Raw genomic sequence first — 18,494 nt, 5'->3', positions numbered from 1 at the left:
AACGCCATCTCCACTAAATGTACAAAAATTAGGCGGGTGTGGTGGTGGGTGCCTGTAATCCCAGCTACTCAGGAGGCTGAGGCAGGAGAATCGCTGGGAGGGAGAGGTTGCAATGAGCAAAGATCATGCCACTGCACTCCAGCCTGGGTGACAGGGCAAGACTTCATCTCAAAAAATACAAAAATTAGCTGGGTGTGGTGGTGCGTGCCTGTAGTCCCAGCTACTTGGGAGGCTGAGGCAGGAGAATCGCTGGGAGGTGGAGGTAGCAGTGAGCTGAGATTGTGCCACTGTACTCCAGCCTGGCAATGGAGCGAAACACCATCTCAATAAATAAATAAATAAACATAAGAATGGCTAGTTTTCACTATTCACAATAGCAAAGGCATGTAATCAACCTAAATGCCCATCAGTGATAGACTGGATGAAGAAAACGTGGTACATACGATGCAGCCATAAAAAAGAACAAGATCATGCCCTTTGCAGGGACATGGGTGGAACTGGAGGCCATTATCCTCAGCAAACTAACACAGAAACAGAAAACTAAACACTCCATGTTTTCACTTGTAAGTGGGAGCTAAATGATGAGAACACATGGACACATAGAGGGGAACAACATATACAGGAACCTATTAGAGGGTGATGAGTAGTAGGAGGGAGAGAATCAGGAAAAATAACTAATAGGTACTAGGCTTAATACCTGAGTGATGAAATAATCTGTACAACAAATCCCCATGACACAAGTTTACCTATGTAACAAACCTGCACTTGTAGCCCTGAACTTAAAAGTTAAAAAACAAACAAACAAAAAGCTTAGTTTTACTAAATCCTAGAAAGGAGGAGGAAAACCTATGCATATAATCAAGGTGTCTCTTAATTTAGTTTTTTTCCAGAACAATTTTTACTGAAATCACTATTACTCAAAGATCACAGTCTTTAAAAAATACCCAGACTCTACTACAAGGAACAAATGGCAGAGAATAAACAGCAAAGGCACAATAAAAGCATATAGTGCCGTAATGAGTGTTATCTTAAACACCTTTTCATTTAGCTCATGAAATCCACCTTTTGTTCAATTCAGGTGAAGTTTATAGCAAAGTATGACTTGTTATATGAGTGGTTCATAAAATGGGAGTGGCTGTGCTTCTGAATCTTGATTGTCACCTTCTATGTATATTATATAATACTTAGATGTTTTGCTCCCTAAGGAGTTACCAGCCAATGGCTCCAGTCTTACAAGAAAACCAAAAACCAAAAAACAAAAAACAGATACAGAAGCCTTGTCCATGTAGTTAGCCTTATTACTAGAAGCACAATTTATTCATGTGTTATAAAGAAACAGCTTATTAGGTATAATTAACATTGAAAACGAATAAAGTCAGGTCCTCCAGGCATAAATGTGTATTTAACATTTCATAATAAAAATATGCTTCTAAATGAGGATTTGCCTGTATTTCTAATACAAGATATAATTAAATTTGAGCTCCTTTTTTTTTGTAAACATGGTTGCAAAAATTGAGTTGCAGACTTTATTTGTCTTAAAAATTCTCCATTTAACACATATCTCTTTTTGGAATTGGGTCAAGACAATGGCATGCTGAGGCAGCAACACTCAGGAGGATCCTAGGAGGAAAGGCATGCCCTCCCCACTACTCTCCCTACTGAAGCTTTTGTTTGTTTGAGGTTTTAAACAAAATGTAAAGTCTCCTAAGGTCTTAATCATTTCCCCAAACTAAGGCAGTTGTATGCCGTAAAAATGTAAGTTCTTTGTCAAAGGTTAAGACATGCTGAACAAGTCAGTGTTTTCTGCACATCTCAGCAGACCTTACAGAGGCAACACTGGAACTCCTCATCACAGTTATTCTTGTTTCGGCCACAGGTCTCAGCAAGGTGCTGTTACTTGCAGCAATTTGTTAGGGAAGAAATGTCAATATTAACGTAAACGTCTAACAGTGGGGAGCCACATCCTTTCGGTGGAGAAAGGTGTGTAACCACAATGTGGGAACGGCTCAAATTCATCACTGCACTGATACAAGGCATTGCACTGATACAAGACAGGCAGATCTGTCTTGCTTCCGGGAAGTCCAAGGCAGCACGGTGAATGTGGTTCCAGCTCTGGACGATAAGGAATGGGCTACCACGTAGTAGCACCTGTAAGCGCTGGCCGAGAGGAGGGGCAAGCTGGCAAATGTGGACCCAGGTTGTGAGGGGTGGGGGTGGCACCCATGGCATCACTGCCCCAAAAGTTCCAGTGTTAACACCTAGGTAACATCATCCAAAGTATCTCTCTCTATACATATGTGCAGATAGAAGGGTAAGTAAATGGATTGATAAATAGACAGAATATGCATGTGTGTGTGTGTTTATGAGAAATGGATCCTACTATAAATACTGTGTTTTAAGTAACTAGTAAATTTACCTTTACTGGAATTAAGAAAAAGAATCAATAGAATTGCTGAATCTCAGATAAACGTTTCTTGAATATAATATATATTAGTTTTAGAAACTAAAACATTATTCTAAGATTATAAGAAAAGATGATGAAAGCAATGAAATAATTCAATCTCTATTTTAAAAAATAAAAATACATTTTTAATTTCAAACAGGATGGATTGGCTTCTCTGCATGAACTGTGAGGTGACTGCACTCAGGTTTCCTTCCACTTTCTGATTCTGATTGCTCAGTTGGTGAGACTTCATCATCAAGCAGTTTTTGTTTGTTTTGTTTTTAATTCCCTGGGTTCTTTTATGTTTGAAATGGTCAATATTGCTCCCAAGGTATGGGTGCTTCATGCCCTATCAAACTTGGTTTCCTCATCTTTCAAAACTTATGTTCTTAATTATTACTATTGGTAAAATTTTGCCTTTTTTTAAAAAAACTAGCTTTTAATTTGTTTTAGTACAGTACAGTCTTTTTTTTTTTTTAGGCGGAGTTTCATTCTTCTTAACCCAGGCTGGAATGCAATGGCGCCATCTTGACTCACCACAACCTCCACCTTCTGGGTTCAAGCGATTCTCCTGTCTCAGCCTCCTGAGTAGCTGGGATTACAGGCATGCACCACCAAGCCCGGCTAATTTTTTAGTAGTATTTTTAGTAGAGACGGGGTTTCTCCATGTTGGTCAGGCTGGTCTCCAACTCCTGACCTCGGGTGATCCGCCTGCTTCGGCCTCCCAAAGTGTTGGGATTACAGGCATGAGCCACCGTGCCCGGCCAACAGCATGTTTTAATGGGATATATAAAAGTCACTGGATTGTTTGCTTTTAAAATATCTTTTAGTTATTAAGTCGGGTGTGGTGGCATGCGCTGGTAATCCCAGGTACTCAGGAAGTTGAGGCAGGAGAATCGCTGGAACCCAGGAGGCGGAGGTTGCAGTGAACCGAGATTGCCCACTGCACTCCAGCCTGGGTGATGGAGCGAGACTGTCTAAAAAAATAAAATAAAAAAAAATAAAAAATATCTTTTCGTTATTAATACTTGGGGAAAGCCCAATCATTCAGTCTCTGTAATCTAACTTGAGACCTATAACAGATGTCTGTACTTCATTGAAGTACAGACATGGGGGAACTAACTAGACTCTGTAAAATTTGTCTTACAACTTATACCAGTTACAGGGTGGCAAATGTTCTACAACACAATGAGCTAAAGCAAAAGTGGAACTGAGGAACACCAAAATTTACAATGTTTAAGTTTAGAAATGGGGTGATTCACCTACCTTTATCAGTTATCTGGTGGAAATGGAGATTTGGTATTTTTGGCTCAAATTCAAAATTTGGTTCTCATAACTTTTTATTCTATCCATTGCAAAGATCTCTTACTATCACTAAATATCTTGACTTACCTTGTGCTTTCTGCAGTAAATTTAATGTTTTTTCCTCTAGTTCTTCAAGAGTTACGGCATCAAGGGAAATACTCTCCAGTAACTTGGAACGCTGATCTTCTAAATGAGGAACTTCATGAGTTACCACAGTAGACAAGAGTTGATCCTGCAAACCTTGGAATGTTACGGTGAAGTTGATCATAGTAACAAAGTTATAAACTGATGGAAGAAAATGGGGGTTGTCTATTTCTGTAGATAAGTATAACCTAAACATGAGAAAGGCACCAGTTATTCAAAGAACATACAGAAGAAAAAATTGAACAATTTATTTAAAAATACATAAAGCATTTTTCCTGGAAGTACACAAGATTTTTAGTGTTTTTCAGTTTTGTATACAAAGTACACTTTCAATGTATACTATATGAATACATTTGCATTGAAGTCTTAAAAAAATACAACCACAGACTGTGTACATACTATGTTTAGTTTACACATAAGGACAGAGCACAGAAAATGTTAAACAGTAGAAGTTTTGACTTGCCACTAGATCATTGTGAAAACCATGGTTTTTACCCTTAGTGAGTTGAGAAGCCAATGGAGGGATTGGAGGAGTGACAAGGTCTTTTTAAATCAGACTTCTCTAGTAGCTATCATTTTTTTAAAAAAAAATTTCAATAGCTTTAGTGGTAAAGCTACATGGTGAATTGTATGGTGGTGAAGTCTGAAATTTCGGTGCACCCATCACCTGAGCAGTGTACATTGTACCTAAGATGTAGCAGCCATCTTGAGAATAGCCTGGGAGGAGAGGCAGAGGAGCAAGAGGGAAGCTGGGAGACTGGGTAACATGTGAGAAATGATGGTGGCGTGGAGCAGGGTGGTGTCAGTGGCAGTCATAGTGAAGAGTGGGCAGATTAATAAAGCAGAGACAATTCTTCATTCCACTTTATGAAGAGTGAAATTGAAGCTTAATGGTATTAAATAAATTGCCCATATCACATGGCCAGAAAGTGACAGAGTGAGGTCCATCACTGAAGCCTGCCCTCTACAACAGTGCCCTCCAGCACCTTCTCAACACACATTCCTAACATGGGGACCGGGTTATCTACTCAGGAAAATTAGCATTTTTAGCACGGTTACTTCATTAGCATTTTTAGCACTGTTACTTAATCAAACAAATTATATCCAGCAAGAAAAAAGAATGGGTTAATGCAGTGTTTTCCAAAGTGTAGTCTATACAACACTATTTTCTGGAGAGGGTTTGGTGAATAAAGGGGTTTTAAGTCCTGTAGGACTGTTACCTTTAGCATACTTTAAGAAGCCCTGGGATCTCTTTTTTGAGTGACACCTATTACAGCATGGAAATGTTTTGAGGAGCATACTTTGGAAACTGTTTTATTAACAGAAGAGAGAATTATTATTATCATTTTTATTATTTCAGGTAGAGTTTCGCTCTTGTTGCCCAGGCTGGAGTGCAATGGTGTGATCTTGGCTCCTTCGCCTCTCAGGTGCAACCTTCGCCTCTCAGGTTAAAGCGATTCTCCTGCCTTAGACTCCCAAGTAGCTGGGATTACAGGCATGCGCCACCACACCTAAGTAATTTTTTTTTTTTGTATTTAGTAGAGACAGGGGTTTCACCATGTTGGTCAGGCTGGTCTTGAACTCCTGACCTCAGGTGATCCACCTGCCTCAGCTTCCCAAAGTGCTGGGATTACAGGTGTGCACCACCACGCCCAGCCACAGAAGACAGAATTCTAAGGAGTAATAATTTCATGAGAGACTGCAGCCCTGCACAGGGGAGAGGACACACTGACCAACAGGTTTGAGTCAGCACCGCTTGGTAAGGAGTCAGTACGTCAGAATTCCTGGGAATAAGTTAAAAGCACCAGGCTAATGATGGCTAAAGTCTTCTAGTTTCCTTTGCCAATTACTTGCTTACCCAGCAAGGCTCTTATTATAAATGGCCTTTCCTGTGGCTTTGCCTACAAGGAGAGAATGACCATGAACAACTCAAACATCTTATTTCTTGGGAGTCACATTTTTATGGTAATCAAATCTATGTAACAGTGCTGTGTGAAATTGGCTAGTGCGAGTCCATTTCCTGGAGTCCCTTTACTGCTGGGAACATGGATATAATGCTTTTTACCTTCCTAGGCAAAAATCTCTTTTTGCTCTAGATATTAAATACAGATTTTGTGTGTGTGTGTGTGTGTGTGTGTGTGTGTGTGTGTGAAAAAGGCAGAAACTTTTCTCGCCAAAATAAAATGTTAGGTAAACAGAACAAAGAGAGCTTCTCCAGATGAAGCAGAGCCAGGCTTCTTGCTTGCTCCTCTCTGCATAGCTTCTGAAGACTCCTCATAAAACCCACAGGTTTCATCATACACAGTTTGAAAAGTGTTGGTTTGGAGTGACTTGATACAATCGGTTATCTTTTCTGTATACTGATGAATACTTCTGCCAACACAAAAACAAACAGAATATTCCAAAGACAATCTTACTTTTTCCTCCATGTAGAAGCTTAACAGGACTGAATACAAGGCATTCAATATTATTTATCTTAAAAAGCATACACATTTGACTCAATTTAGCTGTGGCACATTACCTAAAATTTGAATTGTATTCGATCTCAGCATCACCAACCCTTATGAAATAGTGTCCTTTTTTCTGATAGATATCCTTTTTCAGAATTGCCTTTAAGCCTGGAGCTAATGTCTCAAGGAGATTCTGAAAAACCCAATAGACAAAGATAAGAAAAATCATCTTAAAACAAATTGGTTGAAAAAAAAAGCAGCATTAAAACATTTAAATGTTGAGTTAGAAAGAATGAATAAGACCTAGTATTTCATAGCACAACAGGGTGACTATAGTCAATAATAATTTAGTTGTACATTTAAAAATAACTAAGAGTATAATTGGATTGTTTGTAACAAAAGATAATGCTCAAGGGAATGGATACTCCTTTCTGCATGATGTGATTACACATTGTATGCCTGTTTCAAAAACATCTCATATACCCCATAACTATATACACCTACTATGTACCAACAAAAATTAAAATTAAAAAATTAGTTTTATTAAATATCTGGACTCCAGTGAAAGACAGCTGTAAGAGAACTGGGCATTGAAAACTCACTCTCTATCTCTAAGTATATATGTGTGTATGTCTGTTATTATTTTTCCCCTGACAGTTATGTGTCACTGAAAACTTTTAGCCTTTATGCTCAGTGCACACAACATATGTATCAGCTGCAAGAGAAATTAGGCCATACTGCCCACTTACCTGCAGGAGGACACTCCCTCCTGTCTTCATAGCATTTTCAATTTTTTTGGTGTAATTGCTGTCTTCAGTGGAGAGCTTCTGAAGCCTGGATCCTTCCATCTGACGGATCCAGTTGTGAGCTTGCTTATGTGGGTCAATCAGCAGTGGCCACTGCTGGCCATTCTTGATCAAGATGGCATTCTCTACTGAATACTGACCATGAGGTAGTCCCTGATTATGCCATCGGCTGATCTGCAATGAAATCATTAGTACTTTCACTATTTTGTAAATATCTTCACATCTTTAGTATCCTACAGGGTACTAAAAGATCCTATAGAACCACTGCCTTTAGAAAAAGAAATAATGTTTAAAAATGCTATGGAGATGAACAGTTTAAAGAAACAGATATGAAATTTTTGGGAAGGTGAGTAATTATGCACTAAATTACATTTTTGTGTTCAACAATAAGGACATTATAATGCCCATCACAACAAAGATGCCATGGGGGACACAAAGGAAATAAGATACAGCACCTGCTTCTAAGGCTCTTAGACTCTAATGCATATATGAAATATGCAATAATACAGAATTATACAAATATAATAACAGCTACTCTATTTTGCACCTACCAACTGCCAACCACACATACATATATACCAGGTAGTGAAATTACTATAATAACCCTTATTTCTAAGATGGAGGAACTGAGGCTAAAAGATGTTAGATACTTGCCTAAGGTTATACTGTCAGAATAAGAAGCAGAGCTACCATTTGACTCAGAAGCTGACTTCAAGCCTGATAAGCTTTGACTCTTTACATGGCCTCTCTTTTCCTGCCACTCCAATTTCATGGCAGTATCAGCAGGTTGGGAGAAAAAGGCCAAGAAGCATATGGAGGTAAGAGTAGAAACAGGACACCAAGCAAACCCTCCAGCAAAAGGTAGCAGGGGTCTCCCCCGGAGAAGCCAAACATACTTTTTAGTTTGGGAACAGAGGAAAGTTTTTTCATTTATGCCTATGAAGAACTGCATGCTCTCAAATTCTATGTAAAAGGAAATAGGACAGATGATGAAGAATCCTGAAAAATACAAGTATTGCTGTTGATTGGAGTGTAGATTGCATCTGAATACAGGCAAAGAAGACAGGAGTAAACATGGTTGTGGTGAGAGAAACATGCCCTGAGCCCAATAGCAAAGAAGAGTTTCTATTTTCAAAAATGAATCATTCTCCTGACTTTTATGCTTTTCTTTATTATTTTACCTACATATGTATTCCTAAACACGATAGTTTAGTTTTGCTCATTTTTGAACTGTAGATAAGTGAAATCTTCCATCTTTTTCTGTGTCTGGCTTTAATTCATGTTGTTGTGTTGCTTGAGGTCTCTCTACATATATACATATATATGTGTAGTCTTATACATATATGTATATGTGTATATATGTATATATATGGGATTACACTGAATCTATAGGTCTGGTAACTTTAGAATATTGAGTTTTCCAATTCATGAACTTGGTATAACTCTACATTTATTTAAGTTTCTTAAAATGCATCTCAGTATTTTATAGTTTTCTTTCTATAAATTTTTCACATTTTTGAGATTCATTCTGATGTGCAAAAGATGTGTTTTAGATACCATTTTAGGTCATTGGTATCTAAAAACATTGTACACTACTGTTGCTGAAGAGAAATGCAATTTGACTTTGTTAATTTCAGAAAGTTTGCTAAATGTTTATTAATTCTCATGATATATCTATAGGTTCTCTTGGATTTTATAAGTACATAATATATCACCTCCAAAAATTTATGTTTTTATTCAATGTTAATATCTTTTTTCCCTTTGCCTTACTTCACTGCCCAGACTCTCCAGTAAACACAAGTGGAGATAGTGAACATCCCTTTGTCATCTTCCCAATCTCAAAAGAAAATCTTTCACCAGTGTATCATTTTAAAGTTTCTGATTTCAATTTTGTTCTGCAGTTATCTTAGGAGTATATTTCCTAATTTCAAAAATATGGGGATTTTCAAAGTATCTTTTCATTATTGACTTCTAGCCTAACTACACTTTGATCAGATGCCATATTCTGTAGGAGTTCAGTCCTCTGACATTTGGTCAAACTTGATTTGTGGCCTGTTATATGGTCAATTTTGGCAGTTCTATATGTGTTTGCATATAATGTGTCAGCTGCAGGTATAGGCTACGGTGCTCTATATATTCCCATTCAGTCCATTTGTTGATCATGTTGTTCAAAGCTTCTCTATTCTTACCGATTTTGTGTGCTTGTTCTGAGTTACAGAAAGAAGGGTATTAAAATCCTTCACTATGATTGTAGATTTGTCTATTTTTTCCCTATAGTTCTTTTAATATTTGCTTTATATTATTTGAGATCATGTTATTAGGTACAAATTTAGAATTGTTAACATTTGCTTGGAGAATTAAATAAATTCCTATTGTAAAGTGAGCTTAAGTCTAGTAATCCTTTTATGCCTTAACATCTATTTTGTCCTTTTGTTTTTGTAATCTACGGTAAATGCTCTCCCATTTGTGACTCTCAACTTTTCTTTATGTTTTAGATGTGTCTTTTATAAATAACGTATATTTTATTTTATAAATAATGTATGTTTTCTATTTTGTGCTTTGGTTTATACTGTTATATAGTCTTATAACTTTATATATGAGGATTGCTTGAGGTCTCTACATATATACATATATAGTCATGTACATATATGTATAAGTATGAATACATGTATGTATATATCTATGTATACATATAGGTATACGTATATATGTATGTACACACATAACACATACATGCATGTACATATGTGTATATATGTATATACATTATGTATGTATAGTATATATGTATAGTCATAACTTTATGAGGATTTCTTGAGGTCTCTCTACATATACAGTATACACATATGCTATATATATACATATATATAATACGTATACACACATCCACACATATATATGTAGAGAGAGAGAGACAGAGACTTGGCCTCTCTCCCATGCTGGAGTGCAATGGCATGATCAATGCCTCACTGCAGCCTTGACCTCCTGGACTCAAGTGATCCTTCTACCTCAGCCTCCTAAGTAGTTAGGACTATAGGCATGTGCCACCATTGTGCACATGCAATCATTGCAATGATTGTGATCTATCATTACAATTACTACTGCTGTTCTCAAGCTGTGGCTATACAAAAGTTAATAATGGATAATATTGAAAGATAAACTGTTTTCTGAGAGGAAAATTAATCTTATTCTTGGGTTTGCTAATAGTGTCATATTTGCTAAGACAGATAAAATCCTTTGTGTAACAAAGCAAGACAATTGTTTTTTCTTTTAGAGACAGGGTCTTCTCTTAGTAGCCTAGGCTGGAATGCAAGGGCACCATCATAGCTCACTGCAGCCTTGATCTCTTGGGCTCATGTGATCCTCCCACCTCAGCCTTCCAAGTGGCTTAGGCTTAGGATGACAGGCATGTGGCACCATGCTCAGTAATTTTTTTTTTTTTAGACAGGGTCTTGCTACATTGCCCAGGTTGGCTATTTTTTAATTTTTTTGTAGAGACAGGCTGGTCTTGAATTCCTAGGCTCAAGAGTTCCTCCTATCTGGGCGTCCCAAAGTTCTGGCATTACAGGCATGAGCCACTGCACCTGGCCACAATCTTAGACTTGTTACTGGAACATTTAGTCCATTTACACCTAATGTAATAACTGTTATATTTGAGTTTAAATTGGTTATTAGCATTATGAAAATGTGAAGACAGTATTTTTTTCTAAGATTTTGTAGGTTGCATGGTCAATTTAAGGGAAATTATCAGTGGGGATCCAATCTAAAATTACTCTCGGAGGATTAACAAAAGCTAGGTGCATTTCTCTTTTATCCTTTAAACATCAGCATAGGATTTACATAAGCAGACAATAAGTATCTAAGTTAATAAATGTAGTTCCGTATTTTTGGCTGTGTCTAAGAACACTCCCTGTGGTTCAACAAGTTCAATTGTATTAAATGAAAGAGGTTTCAGAGAGAGAAATTGCCTGTATTCATTGAGACAGGGTAATAGGATTACGGTGGGAAAAGGGATATTTTGTGACTTTTGCTCAGTAAGAGAAACAGGAGAGATACAACTTATTGAGGCATTAGGGCTATAAATAAAAAAAATTAAGACCTGAAACAAACTATTAACAAAATATTTTCATTTATCAAAATAATTTTGGGACAACATCCAAGCCCAAAACTACACATACAGCTAAAACCCAAATCAACAATAATAGCCACTTAACTGGATAATAGAAATATGTTATTACCTCATATTTTTGTGCCATAACTTTAATTAAAGAGAAGTTGGAAGACAAAGAAATGCCATTTTCAATGCAGAAAGTCTCCCATTTATTCACAATCAACTGGCGAAATTCTGGTGTTAAAATTCCACTGTATACAATGCATGCTGCTGAAAGAAGTATGTCACCCAAAATTCCTTCTAATTTGTTATCTATTTGATTGATTGTTTCTTGCCATCGAGTCTAAATGTTAAAATGGAAATGAGTTACTCTATATAAAATATATTATCATAAGATATTTTAAAATTAATGATCTCCAAGTTGGATCTGTCATTGCAATTACTACTGCTGTTCTCAAGCTGTGGCTGTATCAAAGTTAACAATGGATAATATTGAAAAATAAACTGTTTTCTGAGGAAAAAATTAGTCTTATTCTTGAGTTTGCTAATAGTGTCATATTTGCTAAGATAGATACACGTTTAAAATCCTTTGTGTAATAAAACAGGACAATTTTTTTTTTTTCTTTTAGAGACAAGGTCTTCTCTTAGTAGCCTAGGCTAGACAGCCTTGATCTCTTGGCTGTCCAAGAGATCCTCCTCCCACCTCAGCCTTCTGAGTGGCTTAGGATGACAGGCATGTGCCACCATGCCAGTTATTTATTTATTTATTTATTTTTAGAGACAGGGTCTTGCTACATTGCCCAGGTTGGTCTTAAACTCTTGATCTCAAGCAATCCTCCAGCCTTGGCCTCCCAAAGAGCTGGGATTACAGACATGAGCCACCATGCCCAGCCAAAGCAGGACAGTTTATAAAGTATCAATCTATTATAATATACTATTAATAGTATTTAACAACAACAATAATAACAACAACAACCCATATTTACTGAATCTTTACTTATCTGCCAGGCATTTTACTTTGAAAACTTCATTTGACACCGCATTTGAAGTTGAGTTTAGAGAAGTTAAACAACTTGGTCAAGATCACTAAGCTTCTAAGGGGTGTAGCTGGGCTCTGAACCCATATTCTCTGGCTGTATATGGCCTCTTTGATCATGCATGTGCTTGACTGGTCGATAAATAAAGCATGTTAAGCAAGAGCCCTCTTTTCTGGTGCTCACCATCTGGGACATGCTGATGTTCCACTGCCTCTCAATCTATACACTTGACTCTCAGGGACATCCATCTGCTTCTGAGAGCTATCATCTCCCTTTGATTGGTCTGTTTTCATAAAATCCTTCCTCTTGACCTTCTATGATATGTATTTATTTAAAAAATTAAACTAAATTAAAATTATCTTGAGAATTTTATAGCATCCATCCTTTGAGATAGCTGAGGTGTAACTAAACTGAGATTCTAGTTGGCTTACTAGAGATTCAACCATAGAGATGCCAGATGAACCAGAGGAGAAGTAAAAAGATGAGCTAAAAGGGTTCAGAAGGCTGACAGAACAAAAGAAAATTTTCTTTTTCGGCTGCTCTGCCTATGGAGTAACCATTCTTTATTCCTTTACTTTCTTAATAAACCTACTTTCACTTAAAAAAAAAGAGAGAATTTTCTTTTTCTTTCCTAATGACATCTTCTCCTTTGTGGTTCCACCATGTTTTATATGTTCAGCTTGGGTTGTCCCAGTGCTGGAAAAGGAAAACTAATGACATTTTCATTGGAAGGTTTACTTTGGGCCTCATCAGACAAAAGTGTGCTGATGTCTTCAGAACAGGAAATAATGTCAGATACTTGTAGTCTGTTACTTCTGTTTGGAGACGACTCAAACAGGATTTCTTTATGTGAATAGGATGTCTACTGATCCCAATAAGAAACTGGATAGTAAGATAGCTTTAGAAGGTATATGATACAGCCTGCAGTGAAAATAACATCTTGGGGGTTGTTGGGCCCAGTGGAAATTATGGAGGAGATATAAGACCAAAGAAAGTCCTGCCTTCTCATCTTCCAGGACAGTTAGTAAGACTGACGCGCACTGAAAGCGCCTGCTGGCCATTTTTTTCCGATTTGCTAATAGTTGTTTCTCAGCAACGGTATCTTTGTAAGCTGCCTGTAAAAACAGCAAATGTTCTTCAACCTGAAAGATAATTAATTCATTATTGAGAAAAATATCTTACTCTCATTTTGCTTCAAGACTTTGTCTGTCATTTATATAAATATAGTGTTACCATTTCATTTTCACATCCTGGAAAATCTTTCTGGAGGGATTATATTACCAATGAAAATGGACATTGTAGAAATGAAAAGATTCATTGATATTGAAATTTGTTTATTTTTAAATGCCATCTTGCTTCTTTAATAGGCTTTTTTTTTTTTTTTTTTACAATCCTAGCATTTGTAGCTTCATCAATCTCTGATTTATTTTTTGCAAATGAAATTTTATATCTTATTTAGATTCTTTTTCTAAGAAAATGGTTGAACTTTTTTTCACCTCAGATGTACTGAACAGACCAGGGGACCAAATGAATTTTTTAATTTAAGCTGTATGATGAATCAACTGTTAAACCATCCTTACAGTGTTAGTTGAAAACATATTTTCATGAATAGCTGACAAAATAATTTTTTAGTTTTATTTGTGGGTACATAGTAGGTATATATATATTTAGGAGGTACATGAGATGTTTTGATACAGGCATGCAATGTGTAATCATCACATCATGGAGAAGGGGGTATCCATCCCCTCGAGCATTTATCCTTTGTGTTACAAAGAATCCAATTCTACTCTTTAAGTTATTTTAAGTGTACAATTAAATTATTATTGACTATAACCACCCTGTTGCTCTATCATGTACTAGGTCTTATTCATTCTCTCTATTTTTCGTATCCATTAATCATCCTTACCTCCCTCATACCTTCCCACTACCCTTCCCAGCCTCTGGTAATCATCTTCCTGCCCTCTATCTCCATGAGTTCAATTGTTTTGATTTTTAGATCTCACGAGTAAGTGAAAACATGCCATGTTTGTCTTTCTGCGCCTGGCTTATTTCACTTGCATAATGACCTCCAGTTCCACCAATGTTGTTGCAAATGACAGGATCTCATTCTTTTTAATGGCTGAATAATACTCCATTGTGTATAAGCACAATATTTTCATTATCCATTCATCTGTTGATGGACACTTAGGTTACTTCCAAATTTTGACTATTGTGAACAGTGCTGCAACAAACATGGAAGTGCAGTTATCTCTTCAATATACTGAGTTCCTTTCTTTTGGGTATATACCTAGCAGCGGAATTGCTGGATCATATGGTAGCTCTATTTTTAGTTTTTTGAGGAACCTCCAAACTGTTCTCCATAGGGGTTGTCCTAATTTACGTTCCCACCAGCAGTGTATAAGGGTTCCCTTTTCTCCACATCCTTATCAGCATTTGGTTATTGCCTGTCTTTTGGATAAAAGCCATTTTAATTAGGGTGAGATGATATCTCTTTGTAATTTTATTTGCATTTCTCTGATGATCAGTGATATTGAGCACCTTTTTATATGCCTGTTTGCCATTGGTATGTCTTCTTTTGAGAAGTATCCATTCAAGCCTTTTACTCATTTTCAAATTGGATTATTTGATTTTTTTCTATAGAGACGTTTGAGCTCCTTATATATTCCGGTTTTTCATCCCTTGTCAGATGGGTAGTTTGCAAATAATTTCTCCTATTCTGTGGGCTGTCTCTTCACTTTGTTGAGTGTTTCCTTTACTGTGCAAAAGCTTTTTAACTCAATGTGATCCCATTAGCCCGTGTTTGCTTTGGTTACCTGTACTTGTGGGGTGTTACTAAGAAATTTTTGCCCAGACCAATGTCCTGGAGATTTTCCCCAATGTTTTATCATAGAAGTTTCATAGTTTGAGGTATTAGATTTAAATCTGTAATTCATTTTGATGTAATTTTTGTGTATGGTGAGAGATAGGGGTCTAGTTTCATTCTTCTGGATATAGATATCCAGCACCATTTATTGAAGAGATGGTTTTTTCCCCCAAAATAATTTTCTTAAATTATCACTTACCTTGATTACACCACTGCTCAAAAGCGTTTGGTGAATTCTTATGGAAATAATGGATTAAGGATATAGTCCAGAGTTTTGGCTGTCAACCAATGCCTCCACAACCTGACCCCAACCTTCCTTCCCGATTTCATTTCCTTTATTACTCCTTTCCAATTATATTACTCTTTATCCAAATTGGTTATTCCTTATCTCCCCAACATTCCTTAAGCTTCTTGTCTCTGGGATTTGGCTCACATCCTTTATACCTTGGCCCTTCCCTTAAAGGGGTATAAATCCTAGGCAAATATTCTGTAATATCCTGATCAACTTCCAGCTGTCATGAAGTCTCAACCTTGTCAAATCTACACTGATGTTTGTTTATAACAGTTGTTTGAGAAGTAATTTTAAGTTTCCTGATATCATCTCTTGGATTGTGGTCTTACAGTCTTACCTTTATGTTGAGGGTTTAGCATGGAAACTTGAACATGGTATGTACAACACAATTATAAAGACAAAATTGTGCTTATTATGATTTGTAATTTCTCTTTAAGACGCTATCCTGGTGAAAATATATACCTAATTTATATGTGTGTGTGTGTGTTATATATATATGCTACTTTTGGCATGTTTAATGATTTAGAATTTATTCCTGGCTCACCCATAACAATTATGGGTTGTTTGCACTTTCATATGTTATGTTGTTTTTGTCTGCTTGCTCAATCACTCATTTCGATTCCTTTGAGAAAACTCCTCTCATGTTACTTACGACCCAGTGAGTTATTTAAATATTAACGTATGGGGCCTATTGATTGACTTAAACATATGAAATGTTCTATTATATGATGAGCATTGCAGTCCCCAAAGGTAATGCTTTTGATGAATGCTCATGTGATTTAATAAGTTCTGGCATTGTTTTATCCCCCAAAGTTCCTTAGATTTTCCCCCAATTTTTTTTTTTTATATTAGGATCCAGGCAAACAAAAGACCTATTTTTAAGTGGAAGGAAGTATGTACCTGAGTGAGGAGAAAATTTCCATGAAGGGCTTAAAACTGATGGAGGTAACTATTAAGCTAAATTTTAAAATATCAAGTGTAAAAAATATACATTTTAAGTATATTGATTGGATTTTAATGAGTTCAAATACTAGAAACTTCTCATGAAGGCTGTGGTTGAGAGACGGAAAGTAATGTGGCTCTGGCTGGAATGTACAGTTTGTCTTTTTCTCCCTACCATTTAAAAATATTGTAATTAAAAACAAATGACAGTGTTATAAATACATTCTCCACTGGCCTTTTATTTCTGCTGAGAAATCTGCTGTTGTTCTGATGGAGGTTCATCATGATGCTTTTGCTGTTTTTGGAATTTTCTCTTTGTCTTTGACTTTTGACAGTTTGACTATAATGTATCTCAGAGAGAAACTGTTTGGGCTAAATCTCTTTGGGGATTTACGAGCTTCCTGATCTGAATGTCTATATTTCTCTGAAGACTTGGGAAGTTTTCAGAAATTATTTTATTAAATAGGTTTCGATGCTGTTTCTCATCTCTTCTCTTGGAACTCCCAAAATCTGAATATTTTTTCACTTGATAGTGTCCCATATGTGAGGAAGGCTTTTTTCGTTCTTTTAAATTATTTCTTCTTTCTCTTTTTTATCTGACTGGGTCATTTAAAAAGACCTGTCTTGAAGTCTAGAAATTTTTTCTTCTTTCTCTCTCTCTCTTTTTGTTTCCCCTAGAGATTTGTTCATTTTGATGATCTTTTCAAAGAAGCAACTTTTGGTGTCATTGATTTTCGCTATTTTTTTGCTATTCTCTATTTTGTTTATCTCTACTCTATTACTTCTTTTCTTCTGCTAGCTTTGGGTTTGGTTCGTTCTTCTTTGTTTAGTTCCTTCAGGTGTGAAGTTAGGTTACTGATTTTATATTTTTCTTTTTAAACGCAGGCATTTACAACTATAAATTTCTCTCTGAGCATTCCTTTTGCTGCATCCCATTTGTTTTGGTTGCTGCATTTGATTTGTCTCCAAGTATTTTCTAATTTCCCTCGTGATTTCTTCTGTGAGTCACTGGTTGTTTAAAAATGAGTTAGTCAACTACTTGTAAATTTTCCATTTTTCCTCTGTTACCAATTTCAACCTTCATGTTATTATTGCCAGACAAGGTGCTTTTGTGGCATATGTCTTTTAAAATCTATTGAGACTTATTTTGTGGCCTAACATATGGTCTACCCTGGAGAATATCTCAGGTGCAATTGAGAAGAATGTGTATTCTGTTGTTGTTGAGTGAAGTATTCTGAATATGTCTGTTAGGTCTAGTAGGTTTACTGAGTTGTTCAGGTTCTCTATTTCCTTGTCTTCATTCTGGTTGTTCTATCTATGATTTCTTTTATAATCCATGCTTTTTGGATTGTTCAAGCTTTCAGGTTTTTTTTTTTTTAATGGACTCTCAGTGACTAAAAATGTCCCGGAAAACAGGGCATATCATTCAGGTTTTTAAATCTATTTACATAGAGTTTCTAGTAATTGTTGCAAAAAAGGAACAAATACTTTCATTAAACTAAAAATTATTTCTTCTTGAATGCTCTTTTTTCCAAATTGTATAATGTTTAAATATATTATTCTTAAAGTTTTGAAGAAAAATTTTTTTCCTTTCTTGGGTTTCTTCCACTCTGAGATAGAAATAGGGCTGATATTCAGTGGTATAAACTACACAGGCACCAACAACTGCAAAAATGTTGACATATTTCTGTAGTGATTGCTAATGGGTCCTGCTCCATATCCCAGGGAGCACCTCTATGGCCACACATTGCCTACCCTGGCCCCATACCTTCTCTTCAAACTTAGCTGTAGGCTCCAAGACTCTGCTTCTAACCGCACGACAATGTCCATTTTGATCAGTTGGTGCCTATGCCACACTAGTTGTTAAATATTTTGGATATCACTTCTGGATATAAATATTTTAAAATGTAGCAGTTTAAAAGGCCAATAAGTGCATGGGCTTTAGAGTTAGAGAGACCTAGGTTAGAATATGGGCACCATCACTTATTATCTTAAAATCTTGAACAAATTTACTAAATCTAAATTTACTAAAACTAAATTTAGTTTTATCATTTATAAACATCTACTTTGAAATGTTGTTGTGAGGATTAAATGAGGATTA

The 18,494-nt window shown here is 36.2% G+C and overlaps 1 protein-coding gene across 1 annotated transcript in view; it reads right to left on the bottom strand.

Moving 5' to 3' along the window:
- Window positions 1-18,494, bottom strand: part of LOC105516698 (dynein heavy chain 14, axonemal-like) — a gene marked incomplete at its 5' end in the record, with an annotated part of 154,523 nt that overhangs the window by 66,642 nt on the left and 69,387 nt on the right. Inside the window, 5 exons of the mRNA XM_011948971.1 lie at window positions 3,836-4,080; window positions 6,414-6,535; window positions 7,092-7,322; window positions 11,387-11,602; window positions 13,298-13,438. Coding sequence (XP_011804361.1) covers window positions 3,836-4,080; window positions 6,414-6,535; window positions 7,092-7,322; window positions 11,387-11,602; window positions 13,298-13,438 — 955 coding nt within the window. The remainder of the gene's footprint in view (window positions 1-3,835; window positions 4,081-6,413; window positions 6,536-7,091; window positions 7,323-11,386; window positions 11,603-13,297; window positions 13,439-18,494) is intronic.

The sequence above is a fragment of the Colobus angolensis genome, unplaced genomic scaffold (genome assembly GCF_000951035.1).
Source record: "Colobus angolensis palliatus isolate OR3802 unplaced genomic scaffold, Cang.pa_1.0 Scaffold288, whole genome shotgun sequence".
Taxonomy (NCBI): Eukaryota; Metazoa; Chordata; class Mammalia; order Primates; family Cercopithecidae; genus Colobus; species Colobus angolensis.
The sequence above is the reverse complement of the archived record's forward strand: the minus strand, read 5'-3'. Positions and strand labels throughout refer to the sequence as shown.